At 45.3% G+C, this 14,606-nt stretch overlaps 1 protein-coding gene across 1 annotated transcript in view; it reads right to left on the reverse strand.

Moving 5' to 3' along the window:
* LOC137334044 (ubiquitin-like modifier-activating enzyme 1) overlaps positions 1-14,606 on the reverse strand; it is a 212,513-nt gene that overhangs the window by 54,332 nt on the left and 143,575 nt on the right. The window contains exon 22 of the mRNA XM_067998471.1: positions 8,967-9,158. Within this exon, the coding sequence (XP_067854572.1) occupies positions 8,967-9,158 (192 nt within the window). The remainder of the gene's footprint in view (positions 1-8,966; positions 9,159-14,606) is intronic.

Here is a 14,606-nt window from a genome sequence, read left to right on the forward strand (position 1 = left end):
TTTGTGTAGTTTGATCCTTTTTCTGAGTCCAGCTGTTAACTTTCTGTGTGTGTGTGTGTGTGTGTGTGTGTGTGTGTGTGTTTTTCACTTGGAAATATACATTTACTTTTGGGGTCGTAAAAAACGATTTTAATTTGGCCGAGCCAGCCAACTATTAGCCCAGTTCCGGTAATAAACTTCCATTTTGTTATCTGAGTCTCCTTAATACTTTCATTCTGATTCAATTATACTGTAACACAAATGGAATTTTCTGTCATTCAGTATGGGAGTGATTTTGCTGGGTTGTATATCTGGGGTAATGGTGACATGTGCAATAATCAGCTTGAAATCCAATCACCACTGTTGCTTGATAACTGCAGTAAATTAGCCCTAAAGCATGAAACCGATCTCCAGCCTCCCGGGACTTGCCTGCATTTTACAGACCCACTGGCTCTGCTTCTGGTAGCCCTCTATCTGCTAATCATTTTAACCCTAAGGGTACCCACGCATGTTAGGAGCAACAGCCTCTTGGTTTCTTTCAATGAAAGCCCACTACCTTCATTATGAACCAACCTCATTATGGTCCAAGTCCTGTTGATGTATTTGGTTGCTTCAGCCTTCTAAATGCTGTATGGGTAATGGTCATTATGCTATTGTCTTAGGCAACATCTGTCGCAGTGTCTGTACTAAAGAATGCATATGGACAGCTCCCAAAAGCTGAAACTTCTTGGCCAATGCTTATCCGTCCATCTGCTAAATCTATGTTCTGGAAAAAGACATACACAGAGAACACATTCAGTGGGAAACGGCGAGAAATCCAATCTATGGCCACAGTCCACGAGGGCTTTTTGACTCCCTCTCTATCCTGCTCGCTCTCGCGCTCTCTCTCGCTCTCCCATGGCATCTCCTGCTCACCAATTTGAAGAGGTTTTGAGTGCACTGCCTGAGTGTTTAATAACTTATGCTGTAACTTTGCTAAATGATGCAATAAAATTCAACAAACTGACATTATTAAATCAGCAGGTAATATGAGGGCAAAAATAATTGGTCAGAAAATACGTTTTAAAAAAGTGTTAAACGAGGTGATACACATATATGGAGATTGTCTATGAATGAATTGCAAAGGATGGCATATCCAGCACAAGTGTGGGGAGTAATTTCCATAAATATGGAAATACTTTACTAAGAAATGTTTATGTTTGAATCATGATTTCTGTAACCGGAAGATTAAAAAAATGATTGTACTTCAATCCATTTAATGATTCATTTAGTAAAATGAGATTTTATATGAAAATAACAATTTCAACCTTTGGCTGAACTTTGGCAGTGGACGTTTACAGCAGAAACAACAATAACTTGCACTTATATATGAGCTTTAATGTAGTAAATGTCCCACAGCACTTCACAGAGGTCAAGTAGTATTAGATGATAGTGGAGTAGAGGATGCAAAGGAGCCAGAGTCAATTGAGTGGAGAGTGTGAGCTGGTGCCCGGGGCTGGAGACTGTGGAATGGGGTGAGAATGCAAAGAGATTTGTAATCGAGAATGATGATTGGAAATCAATGCAATGGACGAGGGGGAGCCAATAACGCTGGGCAAGCAAAAAGGGCAATGGGTGAACAGGACTTGGCGCAGTGCAGGATGTGGGTGGCAACGTTTTGCTTGAGTTGGGAGTTTATGTAGGATGGAGCTCCAGAGGCCCATGAGGAGAGCTCTGCGGAAACTGAGCCTAATGGTATGGCTCTGGGTTCCAGCAGTGAAGGGACTTCGTCAGCATGGGGGCAAGCAACTTTGTGCAGGTGCAAGTAGGCAGTCTCGGTGATGGACAGGGTATGGGGTTTGAAGCTCAGTACAGGGTCAAACAGGGCATTCAGGTTGTGCATCCTTCAGGCTGAGCAAGCAATGCGATAGGGGGATTGAAATGGGGAGGGCTGAGGGGGATTGAAATGGGGAGGGCTGAGGGGGATTGAAATGGGGAGGGCTGAGGGGGATTGAAATGGGGAGGGCTGAGGGGGATTGAAATGGGGAGGGCTGAGGGGGATTGAAATGGGGAGGGCTGAGGGGGATTGAAATGGGGAGGGCTGAGGGGGATGGAAATGGGGAGGGCTGAGGGGGATGGAAATGGGGAGGGCTGAGGGGGATTGAAATGGGGAGGGCTGAGGGGGATTGAAATGGGGAGGGCTGAGGGGGATTGAAATGGGGAGGGCTGAGGGGGATTGAAATGGGGAGGGCTGAGGGGGATTTAAATGGGGAGGGCTGAGGGGGATTTAAATGGGGAGGGCTGAGGGGGATTTAAATGGGGAGGGCTGAGGGGGATGGAAATGGGGAGGGCTGAAGGGGATGGAAATGGGGAGGGCTGAGGGGGATGGAAATGGGGAGGGCTGAGGGGGATGGAAATGGGGAGGGCTGAGGGGGATGGAAATGGGGAGGGCTGAGGGGGATGAAATGGGGAGGGCTGAGGGGGATGAAATGGGGAGGGCTGAGGGGGATGAAATGGGGAGGGCTGAGGGGGATGAAATGGGGAGGGCTAAGGGGGATGAGTTGTTGGAGGGAAAGAAACGGGATGGCTTTGGTCTTGCCAGCGCTAAGTTGGAGAATGTTCTGGCTCATCCATGACTTAATGCTGGACACGCAGTCAGACGGTAAAGTGGTTGTCATGCAGTCGAGGGTGGTGGCGCTGGCGCTGGATCGGTAGAGCCGGGTGTCATCGACATGGAAGATGACCGCATGCCTTGGGATGTCACCATTCACTGTGTCAAAAAGACCCAGATAACTCGGGAACAGTGCATGCTGAGATCAGGAATGGGGAATAGTTCAATCCACTGTAATTCCACACATGGGAGTGAATGGCTTGAGGTTTGTTCCATTAGAATTTCAGACAATGGGAATTGTTTTTTTGTGAGAAGTTTAGGTGGAGGGAGACGGCTCATAATGCAGGACATCACCAAGGCTGACAAGAGTACGAGAGAAGATGAGGTAAATCAGAATGTCGTAATTAGGTAATGGCAAACATGAAGCTTAGAGTCCTGAAGATTGAGGGATTGAGGCGTTCCAGAGTATTGAGGGCCTGGGAAAGAATGATAAGATGAAGAGGAAGTGGTTTAGTTCATTGGAATTTTATAAAAGGAAGAATGACTGGGAAGTGGCTTGGTGCTTTGGAATTTATCGCTTGGAGTCTGGAGCTGACTGTACAACATTAATGATCTGCAGTTAAACACTTGCACTGTTTACTTATGAACTACACGGCCATCTGCCCCAGCCCATCAGTTGCACGTTACAGTTTCACAGAGGTTGTCAGTATAATCATCCCATGGCAATGACATAACTGACTGCAGGGCAGCTGAGAAGTACCAAGCATAGATACAACTGTACGCAGCCTGAATCATAATCAGTTTGTGGGGTGGGAGGGGGTGGGGGGCAGCTCTCTCTTGAGTGCACAAAGCTGCAATGAGAGTAGGTAATTACAGCGAAACCTATTGCGCACAATATCTATCGTTGTCGTGGAGACAGGAGGACCAAACCCTGGGTGGGGCACCTTGCACGGCATCTGCTGCAAAAGGCAATTTAAAGCTGACTTATTTTTGAATTGACAGCACATAAAGGGGATGTTGATACTGGAATTATTAGAGTCAGCTGCCTTCATTTCGTTCATGGGACCCTTTTCACTGCCCCTCACCCACCCACAACAATGGTATTTTCAAACCTTGAAAGATTTACAAGTGGAGGTATCATTAAAGAAAATTTGCTGTCAACAAATGCACTATAGAAATGAGAACTATCCCCCTCCTAATGTCACGCTGAACCACATGGTGTGATGCTGGTGATTCTCCCAATGAGTCAACAATAACAATTTGCATTTACAGAATGCCTTTAACGTGATAAAATGTCCCGAGGCGCTTCACAGGAGCGTAATCAGACAAAAACTGACACCGAGTCAAAGGAGGAGACCTGAAGACAGGCGACCAAAGGCTTGGTCAAAGAGGTAGGTTTTAAGGAGCGTCTTAAAAGAGGAGAGAGATAGAGATAGAGGAGTGGTTTGGGAGGGAATTCCAGAGCCCAGGGCCTAGATAGCTTGAAGACACAGCCAGCAATGGAGGGGTGAAGGAAATGAGGGATGCGCAAGAGGCCAGAATTGAAGGAACGCTGAGTTCTCGGAGGGTTGTAGGGCCGGAGCAGGTTACAGATATATGGGCTAGGAGGGCTCCCACTTCGATTCCTATTATGTTTTGAGTCAGCTGGGATGAGGTTAGGGGTGCTACAATTAGCTTCGGTGTCCCTGGGATAGGGAAGGAGCAAAAAAAAAAGCAGATAAAATTCTCACTTCTAACACTATGCAATGACCCCTCCTGGGCAGTATGCAGGTGTGGAATATTGGACGAGGGTAAGATTGGGATCAGCTGTGATGCCTCCCCTCCCGTGGCTGAATAGCCCACCAACACTCACTATCCAAGTTTAGGAACATAGGAACAGGAGTAGGCCATTCAGTCCCTCGTGCCTGCTCCACCATTTGATAAGATCATGGCTGATCTGTGATCTAACTCCATATCCATGCCTTTGGCCAATATCCCTTAATACCTTTGGTTGCCAAAAAGCTATCTATCTCAGATTTAAATTTAGCAATTGAGCTAGTATCAATTGCCGTTTGCGGAAGAGAGTTCCAAACTTCTACCACCCTTTGTGTGTAGAAATGTTTTCTAATCTCACTCCTGAAAGGTCTGGCTCTAATTTTTAGACTGTGCCCCCTATTCCTAGAATCCCCAACCAGCGGAAATAGTTTCTCTCTATCCGTCCTATCCGTTCCCCTTAATATCTTATAAACTTCGATCAGATCACCCCTTAACCTTCGAAACTCTAGAGAATACAACCCCAATTTGTGTAATCTCTCCTCATAACTTAAACCTTGAAGTCCGGGTATCATTCCAGTAAACCTATGCTGCACTCCCTCCAAGGCCAATATGTCCTTCCGAAGGTGCGGTGCCCAGAACTGCTTACAGTACTCCAGGTGCGGTCTAACCAGGGTTTTGTATAGCTGCATATGAAGAATGCCAATTGGGTGCAATACACGAACATCAGTCACTGTCTTCAGGAGTGGTAGAAAAGAGGGAAGAATGATTTGAGCCAGTACTACTTGATACAGCAGGAACTTGTGAATCTTTTAGGAGATTAATTCTTCCCCCTCCCTTCCCCAAGCGACATGAGGAAACACTTTTTTTACGCAGCGAGTAGTTATGATCTGGAATGAGCTGCCAGAAAGGGTGGTGGAAGCAGATTCAATCGTGGCTTTCAAAAAGAAATTGGATAAATACTTGAAAGGAAATTATTTGCAGGGCTACGGGGAAAGAACGGGGCTAACTGGATTGCTCTTATAAAGAGCCGGCACAGGCTCGATGGACTGAATGGCCTCCCCGTGCTGTAACCATTCTATGATTCTACGATTTACAGGGCAATGGGGAAAGAGACTATTTGGATAGCTCTTTCAAAGAGCAGGCACAGGCACGATGGGCCAAATGGCCTCCTCGTATGCTGTACCTATTTTGATACAATGAAATGCAATATTCCAGCTCTTCCACTGCTGCTAAATTGGGCTGAAAACTCCACACGATCTTGGCTGCGTCAAAGGTTGTGACTGAAGTTCAATTCAAAATGACACATGGGACTTCTTTGGTATGAAGAAATCCGCACACTCAGATTGGACGCAGACACATTTCTGCCCGCACAGACTCTCGACTGTCTCAGGACTTCAGTGAACTGAGTCGGGCCCTGTAGCTCAAAGGGCAGGAGTCAGCCGGGGTCATCCCAAAGTACAACCCGTTCAGTCTGCTCCTTTGAGAAACCTGAGTAAAATCAGATGGCTGGGGGACAAGCTTCTGCAAGCTTCTGGCACTATTCCAGTACTGAGCTGTCAGCTTCACTCTGCCCAGCTGTAGTGTAGTCCCAAGGGACACACATATGGGTGTACAACCACTACCACCGTTATCCGAGATGGGCTTTATCCAGGATATCCGGTTAATTTTCTGATTCCCTAGCCTGTGGACCAGAGCACGAAATCTAGGCTGACACTCCAGTGCCAGTACTCAGTGAGTGCTGCCGGTCGAGGTGTCGTCTTTCGGATGAGACGTTAAATAGACGGCCCGTCTGCCCTCTCAGGTGGACGTAAAAGATCCCCTGGCACTATTTTGAAGAAGAGCAAGGGAGTTCTCCCCAGTGCCGTGGGCCAATATTTATCCCTCAACCAACATCACTAAAACAGATTTTCTGGTCATTATCACATTGCTGTTTGTGGGAGCTTGTTGTGCGCAAATTATCTGCTGCGTTTCCTACAGCACAACAGTGACCGCACTTCAAAAGTACTTAGTTGGCTTTGGGATGTCCTGAGGTCGTGAAAGTCGTTCTATATAAATGCAAGTCCTTTCCTTTCCTTTAAGACTAATCTACTGCCACTGGCAAGATCAGCACAAACCATGGATTGAACCTAGGAATTTCCTGGACTATATACCACACTGGGTGGTGCATTTAACCACTGAGCTATCGCAGACCTAATTCTATTTTATTGAGCAGTATCCCTTTAATTCATATTATTCTTTGAAAAAACATATTAGCAGGTACAGCTAATCTAGAAGTTACTGCTTTTGTGATGGAACAGAACATACTGCCACCATCTGGACCTCCAGCTGGCATTGTTGGGTCACCACAACAAAATTACTTTCAAATGATCCCGAACAGAAGTCCCAGTGTGATATTATCAGGAACAGACACATCTGCGCTCAGGTCACTGTTCTTCCCACTCTTCCTGTGCAACAGACGGATCACAAATTACCTGGATCACATGAGGCTTGGCAGATGGGTGTCAAGTTTCACCAACAGTGGTCAGTGAATCTCCTCAGCATTACGTAGCTATCAACATGTGTAAGTGTGGCCTCACACTATCGGATGACGTGTGGAATATACACACACAGAATAGTGAAAGTTTAAAAATGGTACCGTAAGTTATTTAGATACAGTACCCAAACATTGGCCTACATAGGCTGACACTCTGCAGAAAAGGTCTCGAATGGTTCAATGAGATTCCAACGGAGGAATAGTTGCTTGCAAGACATTTAATTAAACGTGAAAGCAAATGCACGTGCGATAAAGTCATTGCATCACCGGTCGGGGTTGTTCTGATCGCACGCCGTAACTTCTGCCGGAAACCCGGGAGAAACCGTGTGAACCCCCATTTCCACCATTTCTCCGAGATTTCCGCCGACCTTCCACCAATGTTGCACCGGACGATCAGTAGAAACCCTGTGGAAATCAGTGCTGATCACGTCAGTTGATAAAAGTTCATTTAAAATGAACAAATATTGGACCAGAGTGGATATGGTGCCTGCCAAAGGACAAACTTTACTTGGTAGCCTCATGACAAGTTGTGAGTTGAGTTTTGGCATTTCGTTCTTCCTCAAGAGTCTGCCCTCTTAATCTCTAATGAAGTAACAAGGCCTCTGTAAAGATGCTGGTTGCTGAGGCAATGGGGCCTCATTATTTCCACACAACCGTCACCTACATAAATTACACTTGTACTTTATTATTGTAAACCCCTTTGCTGCAAAGCTCCCGTTATAAGAAGCCTTTTCTGGTCCCAGGAGAAACTCCGCTATGGTCAGTGGAAAAGCTCAAACCTCATTAATATTAACTCACTACAAGAACAACCAGTTCGGTCAATGGTGACTAACATGGCCCACCTAAAACCCATTTCTTACCGCCAGCAGCTATATTACTATGCTACATGGACAAGTAGGCCCCGGGTTTTTATTGCGTTGGCTTTTCTTGATACCAATAGTATCACCGGCATGAATTGCTGGGCAGGAATCTCATTACATTTTGTGTATGATATAATGTATATTATGATGCAGTTTTGATACAGGGTCTAGAAAGGTGTTACCTTGATGTCCCTGGGGGAATTCAGTGCTAAAGCAATGGAAGGGCAATACACAGTGACCCTTATCAAATCTGACCCCCAAAGCATCGATACCGTTGTAATGAAACAAGTTAAGTATTGTCAATCTAGTGGAGCACTCGTTGATAAATGTAATAGATTTATTGATAATTCAAACGGGGTATTTTTTTCAGGTATAGGTCTTCAGTTTAACATGGCCTCAATAGCTTTGTTTATTCAATGTCCCCGTTAAGGTTAAAAATTAAAAGTAAATTCCTCCTCTAAAATGAGTTCCTCCTTAGACCAGACCTAAAGGTCCACGCTAAAGGGCGATTTTAAATGTAATGAGTTAAACCCCCCCCCCAAAACCCCAAACAGAAATTGCACGGCGATCGATCAACAAAGATCGATCTTTCACCAATGATACTCAAGACTCTCACAGGCACGCGTCCCCCCACCTCCAGTTCTGGGATTTGTATCTATGTATGAGTCAGGATGGGTAGTGTTAAATGTCTGTCTGAAGTCACTCAATTTTACAACACCAAGTTATAGTCCAGCAATTTTATTTTAAATTCACAAGCTTTCGGAGGCTTCCCCCTTCGTCAGGTGAACGATGTGAAAATGACGAAGGGGGAAGCCTCCGAAAGCTTGTGAATTTAAAATAAAATTGCTGGACTATAACTTGGTGTTGTAAAATTGTTTACAATTGTCAACCCCAGTCCATCACCGGCATCTCCACATCATGAAGTCACTCAGGCTTCATGGTTGCCTAGAAACAGAGCCTACTAATAGGGTGGAATTAGCAGCATTGGATGATACCTTTCTGGCACACTGGATTCTACCACATGATAACAATGTGAGTGGTATGATCGTATAAAGGTGAATCAGACCAGCTCTTGCAAGGGAGTCCCTCGATGCTCAGTTGGAAGTTATGTCAAATTAACATGCTTAACCAGAGGACTGATTCCCTTCCTTGATGCTCAAGGTGTTAAGAGTAGCTCACTGAGGTCCAGTGCTCTGTGACAGAAGGTGAGGTGTTTTGTCACACCTCGGTCTCAGTCTGGCTCACTTACCTTCTGTTTGGCAGCACCCAAGGGCTCAGAGAAAGCAAAGAAAGGCAGGGCCAAGTTGATGAAGCCGTTCCTGAAGTCGCTTTTTGACCTGTGGCCCTGCACGACCTTGTAGAGCTCCAAACACACGAGGCCGACAATTGCAGCTGTGGTGGTGGCGATGGCGGGGATGATTCTTCCTGCAATCAGTTTGCTCTGTAACACAAAATAACGAAACAAAGGTTAAAAGAATCTGCCTGGGGTGTTAAAGATGTGCTCTGTCTATCATTTAGGTCATGATGTGGAGATGCCGTATTTTAAAATAAAATTACTGGACTATAACTTGGTGTTGTAAAATTGTTTACAATTATCATTTAGGTGTCAGCCATAGATCATTGGTAACACTCTCGCCTTTGAGTCAGAAGGACACGGGTTCAAGTCCCACTCCAGAGACTTGAGCACAAAATCCATGTTGACACTCCAGTACTGAGGGAGCGCTGCACTGTTGGAGGTGCCGTCTTTCGTATGAGGCGTTAAACCAAGGCCCTCAGTCTGACCTCCCAGGTGGATGTAAAAGATCCCATGATGCTATTCGAAGAGCAGGGGAGTTCTCCCCCAATGTCCTGGACAATTTTATCCCTCAACTAACATCATTAAAACAGATTATCTGGTCATTATCACATTACAGTTTGTGGGACCTTGCTGTGCGCAAATTGGCTGCCACTTTTCTGACATCATGTGAGTGAAAGCATTTGAAAAGTACTTCATTGGTTGTAAAGTGCTATGGGACGTCCTGAGGTCATGAAAGTAAGAAAAGGAGAATGTGTGAAAGAAATACAGCAAGAGAAAGAGCAAGGCGTATAGAAAAGAGAGACCTACAGGGAGAACAAATGTTTGTGAAAGGCATACAGCGAGGAGGTAGACACAGGACACACAGACAGACTTGCATTTATATAGCGCCTTTCACGACCTCAAGGTACTTTACAGCCAACGAAGTATATTTTGAAATGCAGTCACAGTTGGAATATAGGAAACATGGCAGCCAATTTGCACACAGCAAGGCCCCACAAACAGCAATGAGATAATGACCAGATCATCTTATGTTTCAGTGATGTTGGTTCAGGATAAATATTGACAAGACCTGCCCCAATGGAAGTATGCAAAAAAGAGAAATAGGGAGACAGAAAGAGAGGAAAGCATGCATAAAGAAAGAGATGGAGATGGAAATAATTAGAAGGCAAGAGACAGTTATAGCAGAAGACATACCTATTTATTTTTGTTAATGAACAATCCCATGGGAAATCACAAAGATTGTGAAAAAAAAAACCTAATTAATTTTAATGCTTTCAAAGCAAAAATGTGCAGCGGGGACTGCGTCTGCATCTTCTCCGCACTGAATTATTAAGACTTTTACAATTTTGGCAGGAGTTGTGACAAAAAAAACATTAGGTGTTATGCTTATTCAAAGGATTAAAAGCCCTGTGTCATCCAGGTTAGTAATTGTAGGCAGGACTGCAGAGTCTGGCACAGCCCAGTGGCAACAGTTTCAGGATGACATCATCTGACTGCAGCATGGGCGCAACACTGGGCATGTGCCGAAGCCGGTGGGAATAGATAATTGCGGGCTGGGTTTGTCTAGTTGTGCTGTTGGATAGACGTGGGTTGTCTCCTACACATCCTCCCACTTCCCCTCCCCCCAACCTTTTTCGATTTGGAGTCATAAACACACTCGCTGTCCATCTTCACAATCTCACAGCAAAAAGAACGAACTTGCATTTATATAGCGCCTTTCACGACCTCAGTGCTTTACAGCCAATGAAGTACTTTTTGAAGTGTAGTCACCGTTGCAACGTATGAAACGCAGCAGCCAATTTGTGCACAGCAAGGTCTCACAAACAGCAATGTGATAATGACAAGATAATCTGTTATTAGTGAGGTTGGTTGACGGATAGATATTGGCCAGGACACCGGGGAGAAATCCCTGCTCTTTTTTGAAGTAGTGTCATGGGATCTTTTACATCCACCGGAGAGGGCAGATGGGGCCTCGGTTTAACGTCTCATCTGATATCACAGTTTTGTTTAGAAATATCCTGCGGGAAGCTGTGGAGTTTTACAGGGACTACAAGATAACATTTTATAAATAAACTCATTTCAGGGCTCTACTCATGCAGGCCTGTATGGAACAAAATGGTTCTTAACAAAATAAGCATTTTAATATTCTGCTGCTTGTGGCGGTCTCCTGACCGGCTGGCTGGTTCGGTCTGATTTTCCCCATTCTGGTCAGGTTAGGGAACTGGACTGCAATACTTTTGCTGACAACTCTATCAGATAGCGAACAGGAACAAGAAAACGTCAAGTCCTCCCAAGTCCTGGGTCGAATATATTTAGGTCAGCAGAAAATATTCCTGAGTAATCCAATAGGTACGTAGATACAGCCTGAGCAAAAGGCCTCGTCTGCTCAGAATGTCTGTGTGTGTGTTTTTTTTTAAATATAAAAGCTTCATTTTGTGAATGAGGTAACAAGTATCAATAGAAAGAAAAAAAATTAAAGGAACAAAATTGTAAATGGTGAGAGTGGAGAGTCAGTTATGTGGAGAGACCAGAAAAGTTGGGATTGTTCTCCTTAGAGCAGAGAAAGTTAAGGGGCGATTTAATCGACGTGTTCAAAATTATAAGGGGTTTTGATAAGAGTAAATAGGGAGAAAGTCTTCCCACTGACAGAAGGGTCAGTAACCATAGGACACAGATTTAAGATAATTGGCAAAAAATCCAGGAGGGAAGTGAGGAGAATTAATTTTTTTTTTAAACAGAGCGATTTGTTATGATCTGGAATGCACTGCCTGAAAGGGAGGTGGAAGCAGATTCAATTGTAACTTTCAAAATGGAATTGGATAAATACTTGAAAAAGGAAAAATTTGCAGGGCAATGGGGAAAAAAGCAAGGGAGTGGGACTAACTGGACAGCTCTTTCAAAGAGCTGCCACAGGCATGATGGGCTGAATGGCCGCCTTCTGTGCTGTACGATGCTATGATTGAAGTCAACAAAATTGTTAGAACAGGAAAAATGAACTCGGGAATCTGGGTGTCAGTATGTGCTACAGACCGTCCTTGAACCTGGTGGACTGGCTCAGCTGGGTGATGTTCTTCTGAAAGTTGGGTTAAAGCACATTTTAGGGGCAAAGTGGAGAGACCTTTGCTGTGCATCTGCCCTCTGCTATAGCTGAACTGAGAATGCTTGACGTTGATACTGGGGCCATAAAAATTGGAACTGTTCCATTTCACATTACCAGCACCCCTCAAGTCTATGAACGCAAAGGTCCATATGCCTTAGTCATATATTGGCTCCAACCAAGACTTGAGGCAGACGAACTGCCCTCAGCTGTTCAGCCGACCACCAGGACGTGAGTTGTGGATGTTGCAACCTTCGTTCCCTCCTCCCACCTGGCCTCCATTTGGCACCTCCCCACTACAATCGTGATGCCTAAAAACACGCCATGCAGTGACCCACAGGCACAAACCGTGTCTTACCACATCATGGCACAGCGCCACAGGCTGCCAACACATTGTGCCATCACGTCACCAGTTCAGTTTGTTTTATTTTCCTTTCCCCTTGTGGGTGAATCTCCACCTATTGTGATCTTGTTCTGGGAGGTTTGTGTGTTTCAACCGACGAAGGGGAGTCAGTCGTTCTCCGCACACAGGAAAAACTCCCAGGAGCAGTGAAAGTCCTGGGTCTGTCTGTGCGCGTGAAGGACACGTGAACCAGACACAGTCTAATAAAGATGAGAACAAAGCGGCAACTTCAAAAGTGACTTTGCCGTAGTCGTCAAAGAGCTTTTGTTGCTCCAGTTACAGGAGGACCTGAAGTGCAGGGCTCACTCAGCTCTGGAGCACAAAACAGATATTTAATTTGACAAATTAGTTTGTCTGTAAGGAAACATTAACAGCCGAGGAGAGTCTGGATCTCTGCTTGAACTTTATCCTGTTACTGTAAGCACTGAGTGATTCAACACAGCTGTGGTTAAGGGGCCAGTTAATAGACAAGGGAAAGTAACCTTTCCCAGGATTCACAGTTGCAGTATGTCTCCCCATTTCCTTTTCCCATCAAACCTCGTTAATATTATTTGCCTGATGGGGACCAGGGGGCCTCAGAGTCTGTTTTTTTTTTGCTTTCTTCCTTTATTTGGTTTATGGCAGAAGATGAGATATTGGACTGAGTGGCTGGGAAGGAAGGGGGTTCAGTATTAATACTAGGTTCTATAGTACATCCTCCCCACCTCCACCCACCATGTGCGGTTGCCATCTTCTGAAAATGAACTACACAGAGACCCGATTACCAATGCATTTTTACCCCCAAGGTAATTATGCAACCCCATCCCCCATGCCTCTCGCAGTTGTGTTCTTCCCAGGGCGACACACCATGTGTGGCTGAAAGATCAGACCATCTCCTCCCAGGCCTCAATGAATACAGCTAACAAGAGATGAGAGTGAGCAGCTTGCAGTCACTGCTCTCGTCCTTCCCATAAGGAGGTGCCTACTAACAACAACTTGCATTTATATAGCACCTTTAACGTAGTAAAACACCCCCAAGGTGCTTCACAGGAGCGATTATCAAACAAATTTTGACACTGAGCCACATGAGATATTAGGACAGGTGACCAAAAGCTTGGTCAAAGAGGTAGGTTTTAAGGTGTGACTTAAAGGAGGAGAGGTAGAGAGGTGGAGAGGTTTAGGGAGGGAATTCCAGAATTAAGGGCTTAGGCAGCTGAAGTCAGGGCTGCCAATGGTGGAGCGATTAAAATCAGGGATGCGCATGAGGCCAGAATTGAAGGAGCGCAGAGATGTCGGAGGCTTGTGGGCTGAAGGAGGTTACAGAGATTGGGAGGGGCGAGGCCATGGGGTGATTTGAAAACAAAGGCGTTGCCGAACTGGGTCAGCGAGCACAGGGGTGATGGGTGAAAGGGATTTAGTGCGAGTAAGGGTACAGGCAGCAGAGCTTTGGATGAGTTCAAGGTTACGGAGAGTTGCAAGGTGGGAGGTCGGCCAGGAGAACGTTGGAATAGTGGAACACAGCAAACAGTTTTGGAAAGTCAGCAGAATAAGGGTGGGACAAAAATCAAGCCTGTGGCATTTGGTAGCACAACACAGTAGGTCTCCAACTCAATTGTTTTGCGAGGCAAGTGTTCAACACATGGAACTATGCGTATTGTTGAGGGTGGTACACTGGAAACTGTTTTATGGGTAGCTGTTTCATCAATGGGAATAGAAGCATAGAATCATACAGCACAGAAGGAAGCCATTCGGCCCATCGTGCCGACTCTTTGAAAGAGCTATTCATTTTAGTCTCACTCAGTTAATAGTTAGGTTTGCCAGGCAGATTCCAAAGTGTGGCAGCCCAGTGATGCACATCTCAGCCTACATTGCCGACCTGCTTTTCTTATTTAGGAAAATATAAGGATGCAATTTTTAAAATCACATCCTCGGGTCTCGAGGGGGTGATGTTAAAATGAGTTTTCTTTGAATTTTCCAATGGATTTGTGAAATTGGCCCAGCTTCCCTCCAGATCAGGTCGGAGAGCGTAACTGAGTGCATTGATCACACAGGCCCCTTGCGGTGCCTGGGAAACAAATTTAGACTCCAGATGGATGGGAAGGTAAAGCTAGTT

Source organism: Heptranchias perlo, chromosome 17 (assembly GCF_035084215.1).
Source record: "Heptranchias perlo isolate sHepPer1 chromosome 17, sHepPer1.hap1, whole genome shotgun sequence".
Lineage (NCBI taxonomy): Eukaryota > Metazoa > Chordata > Chondrichthyes > Hexanchiformes > Hexanchidae > Heptranchias > Heptranchias perlo.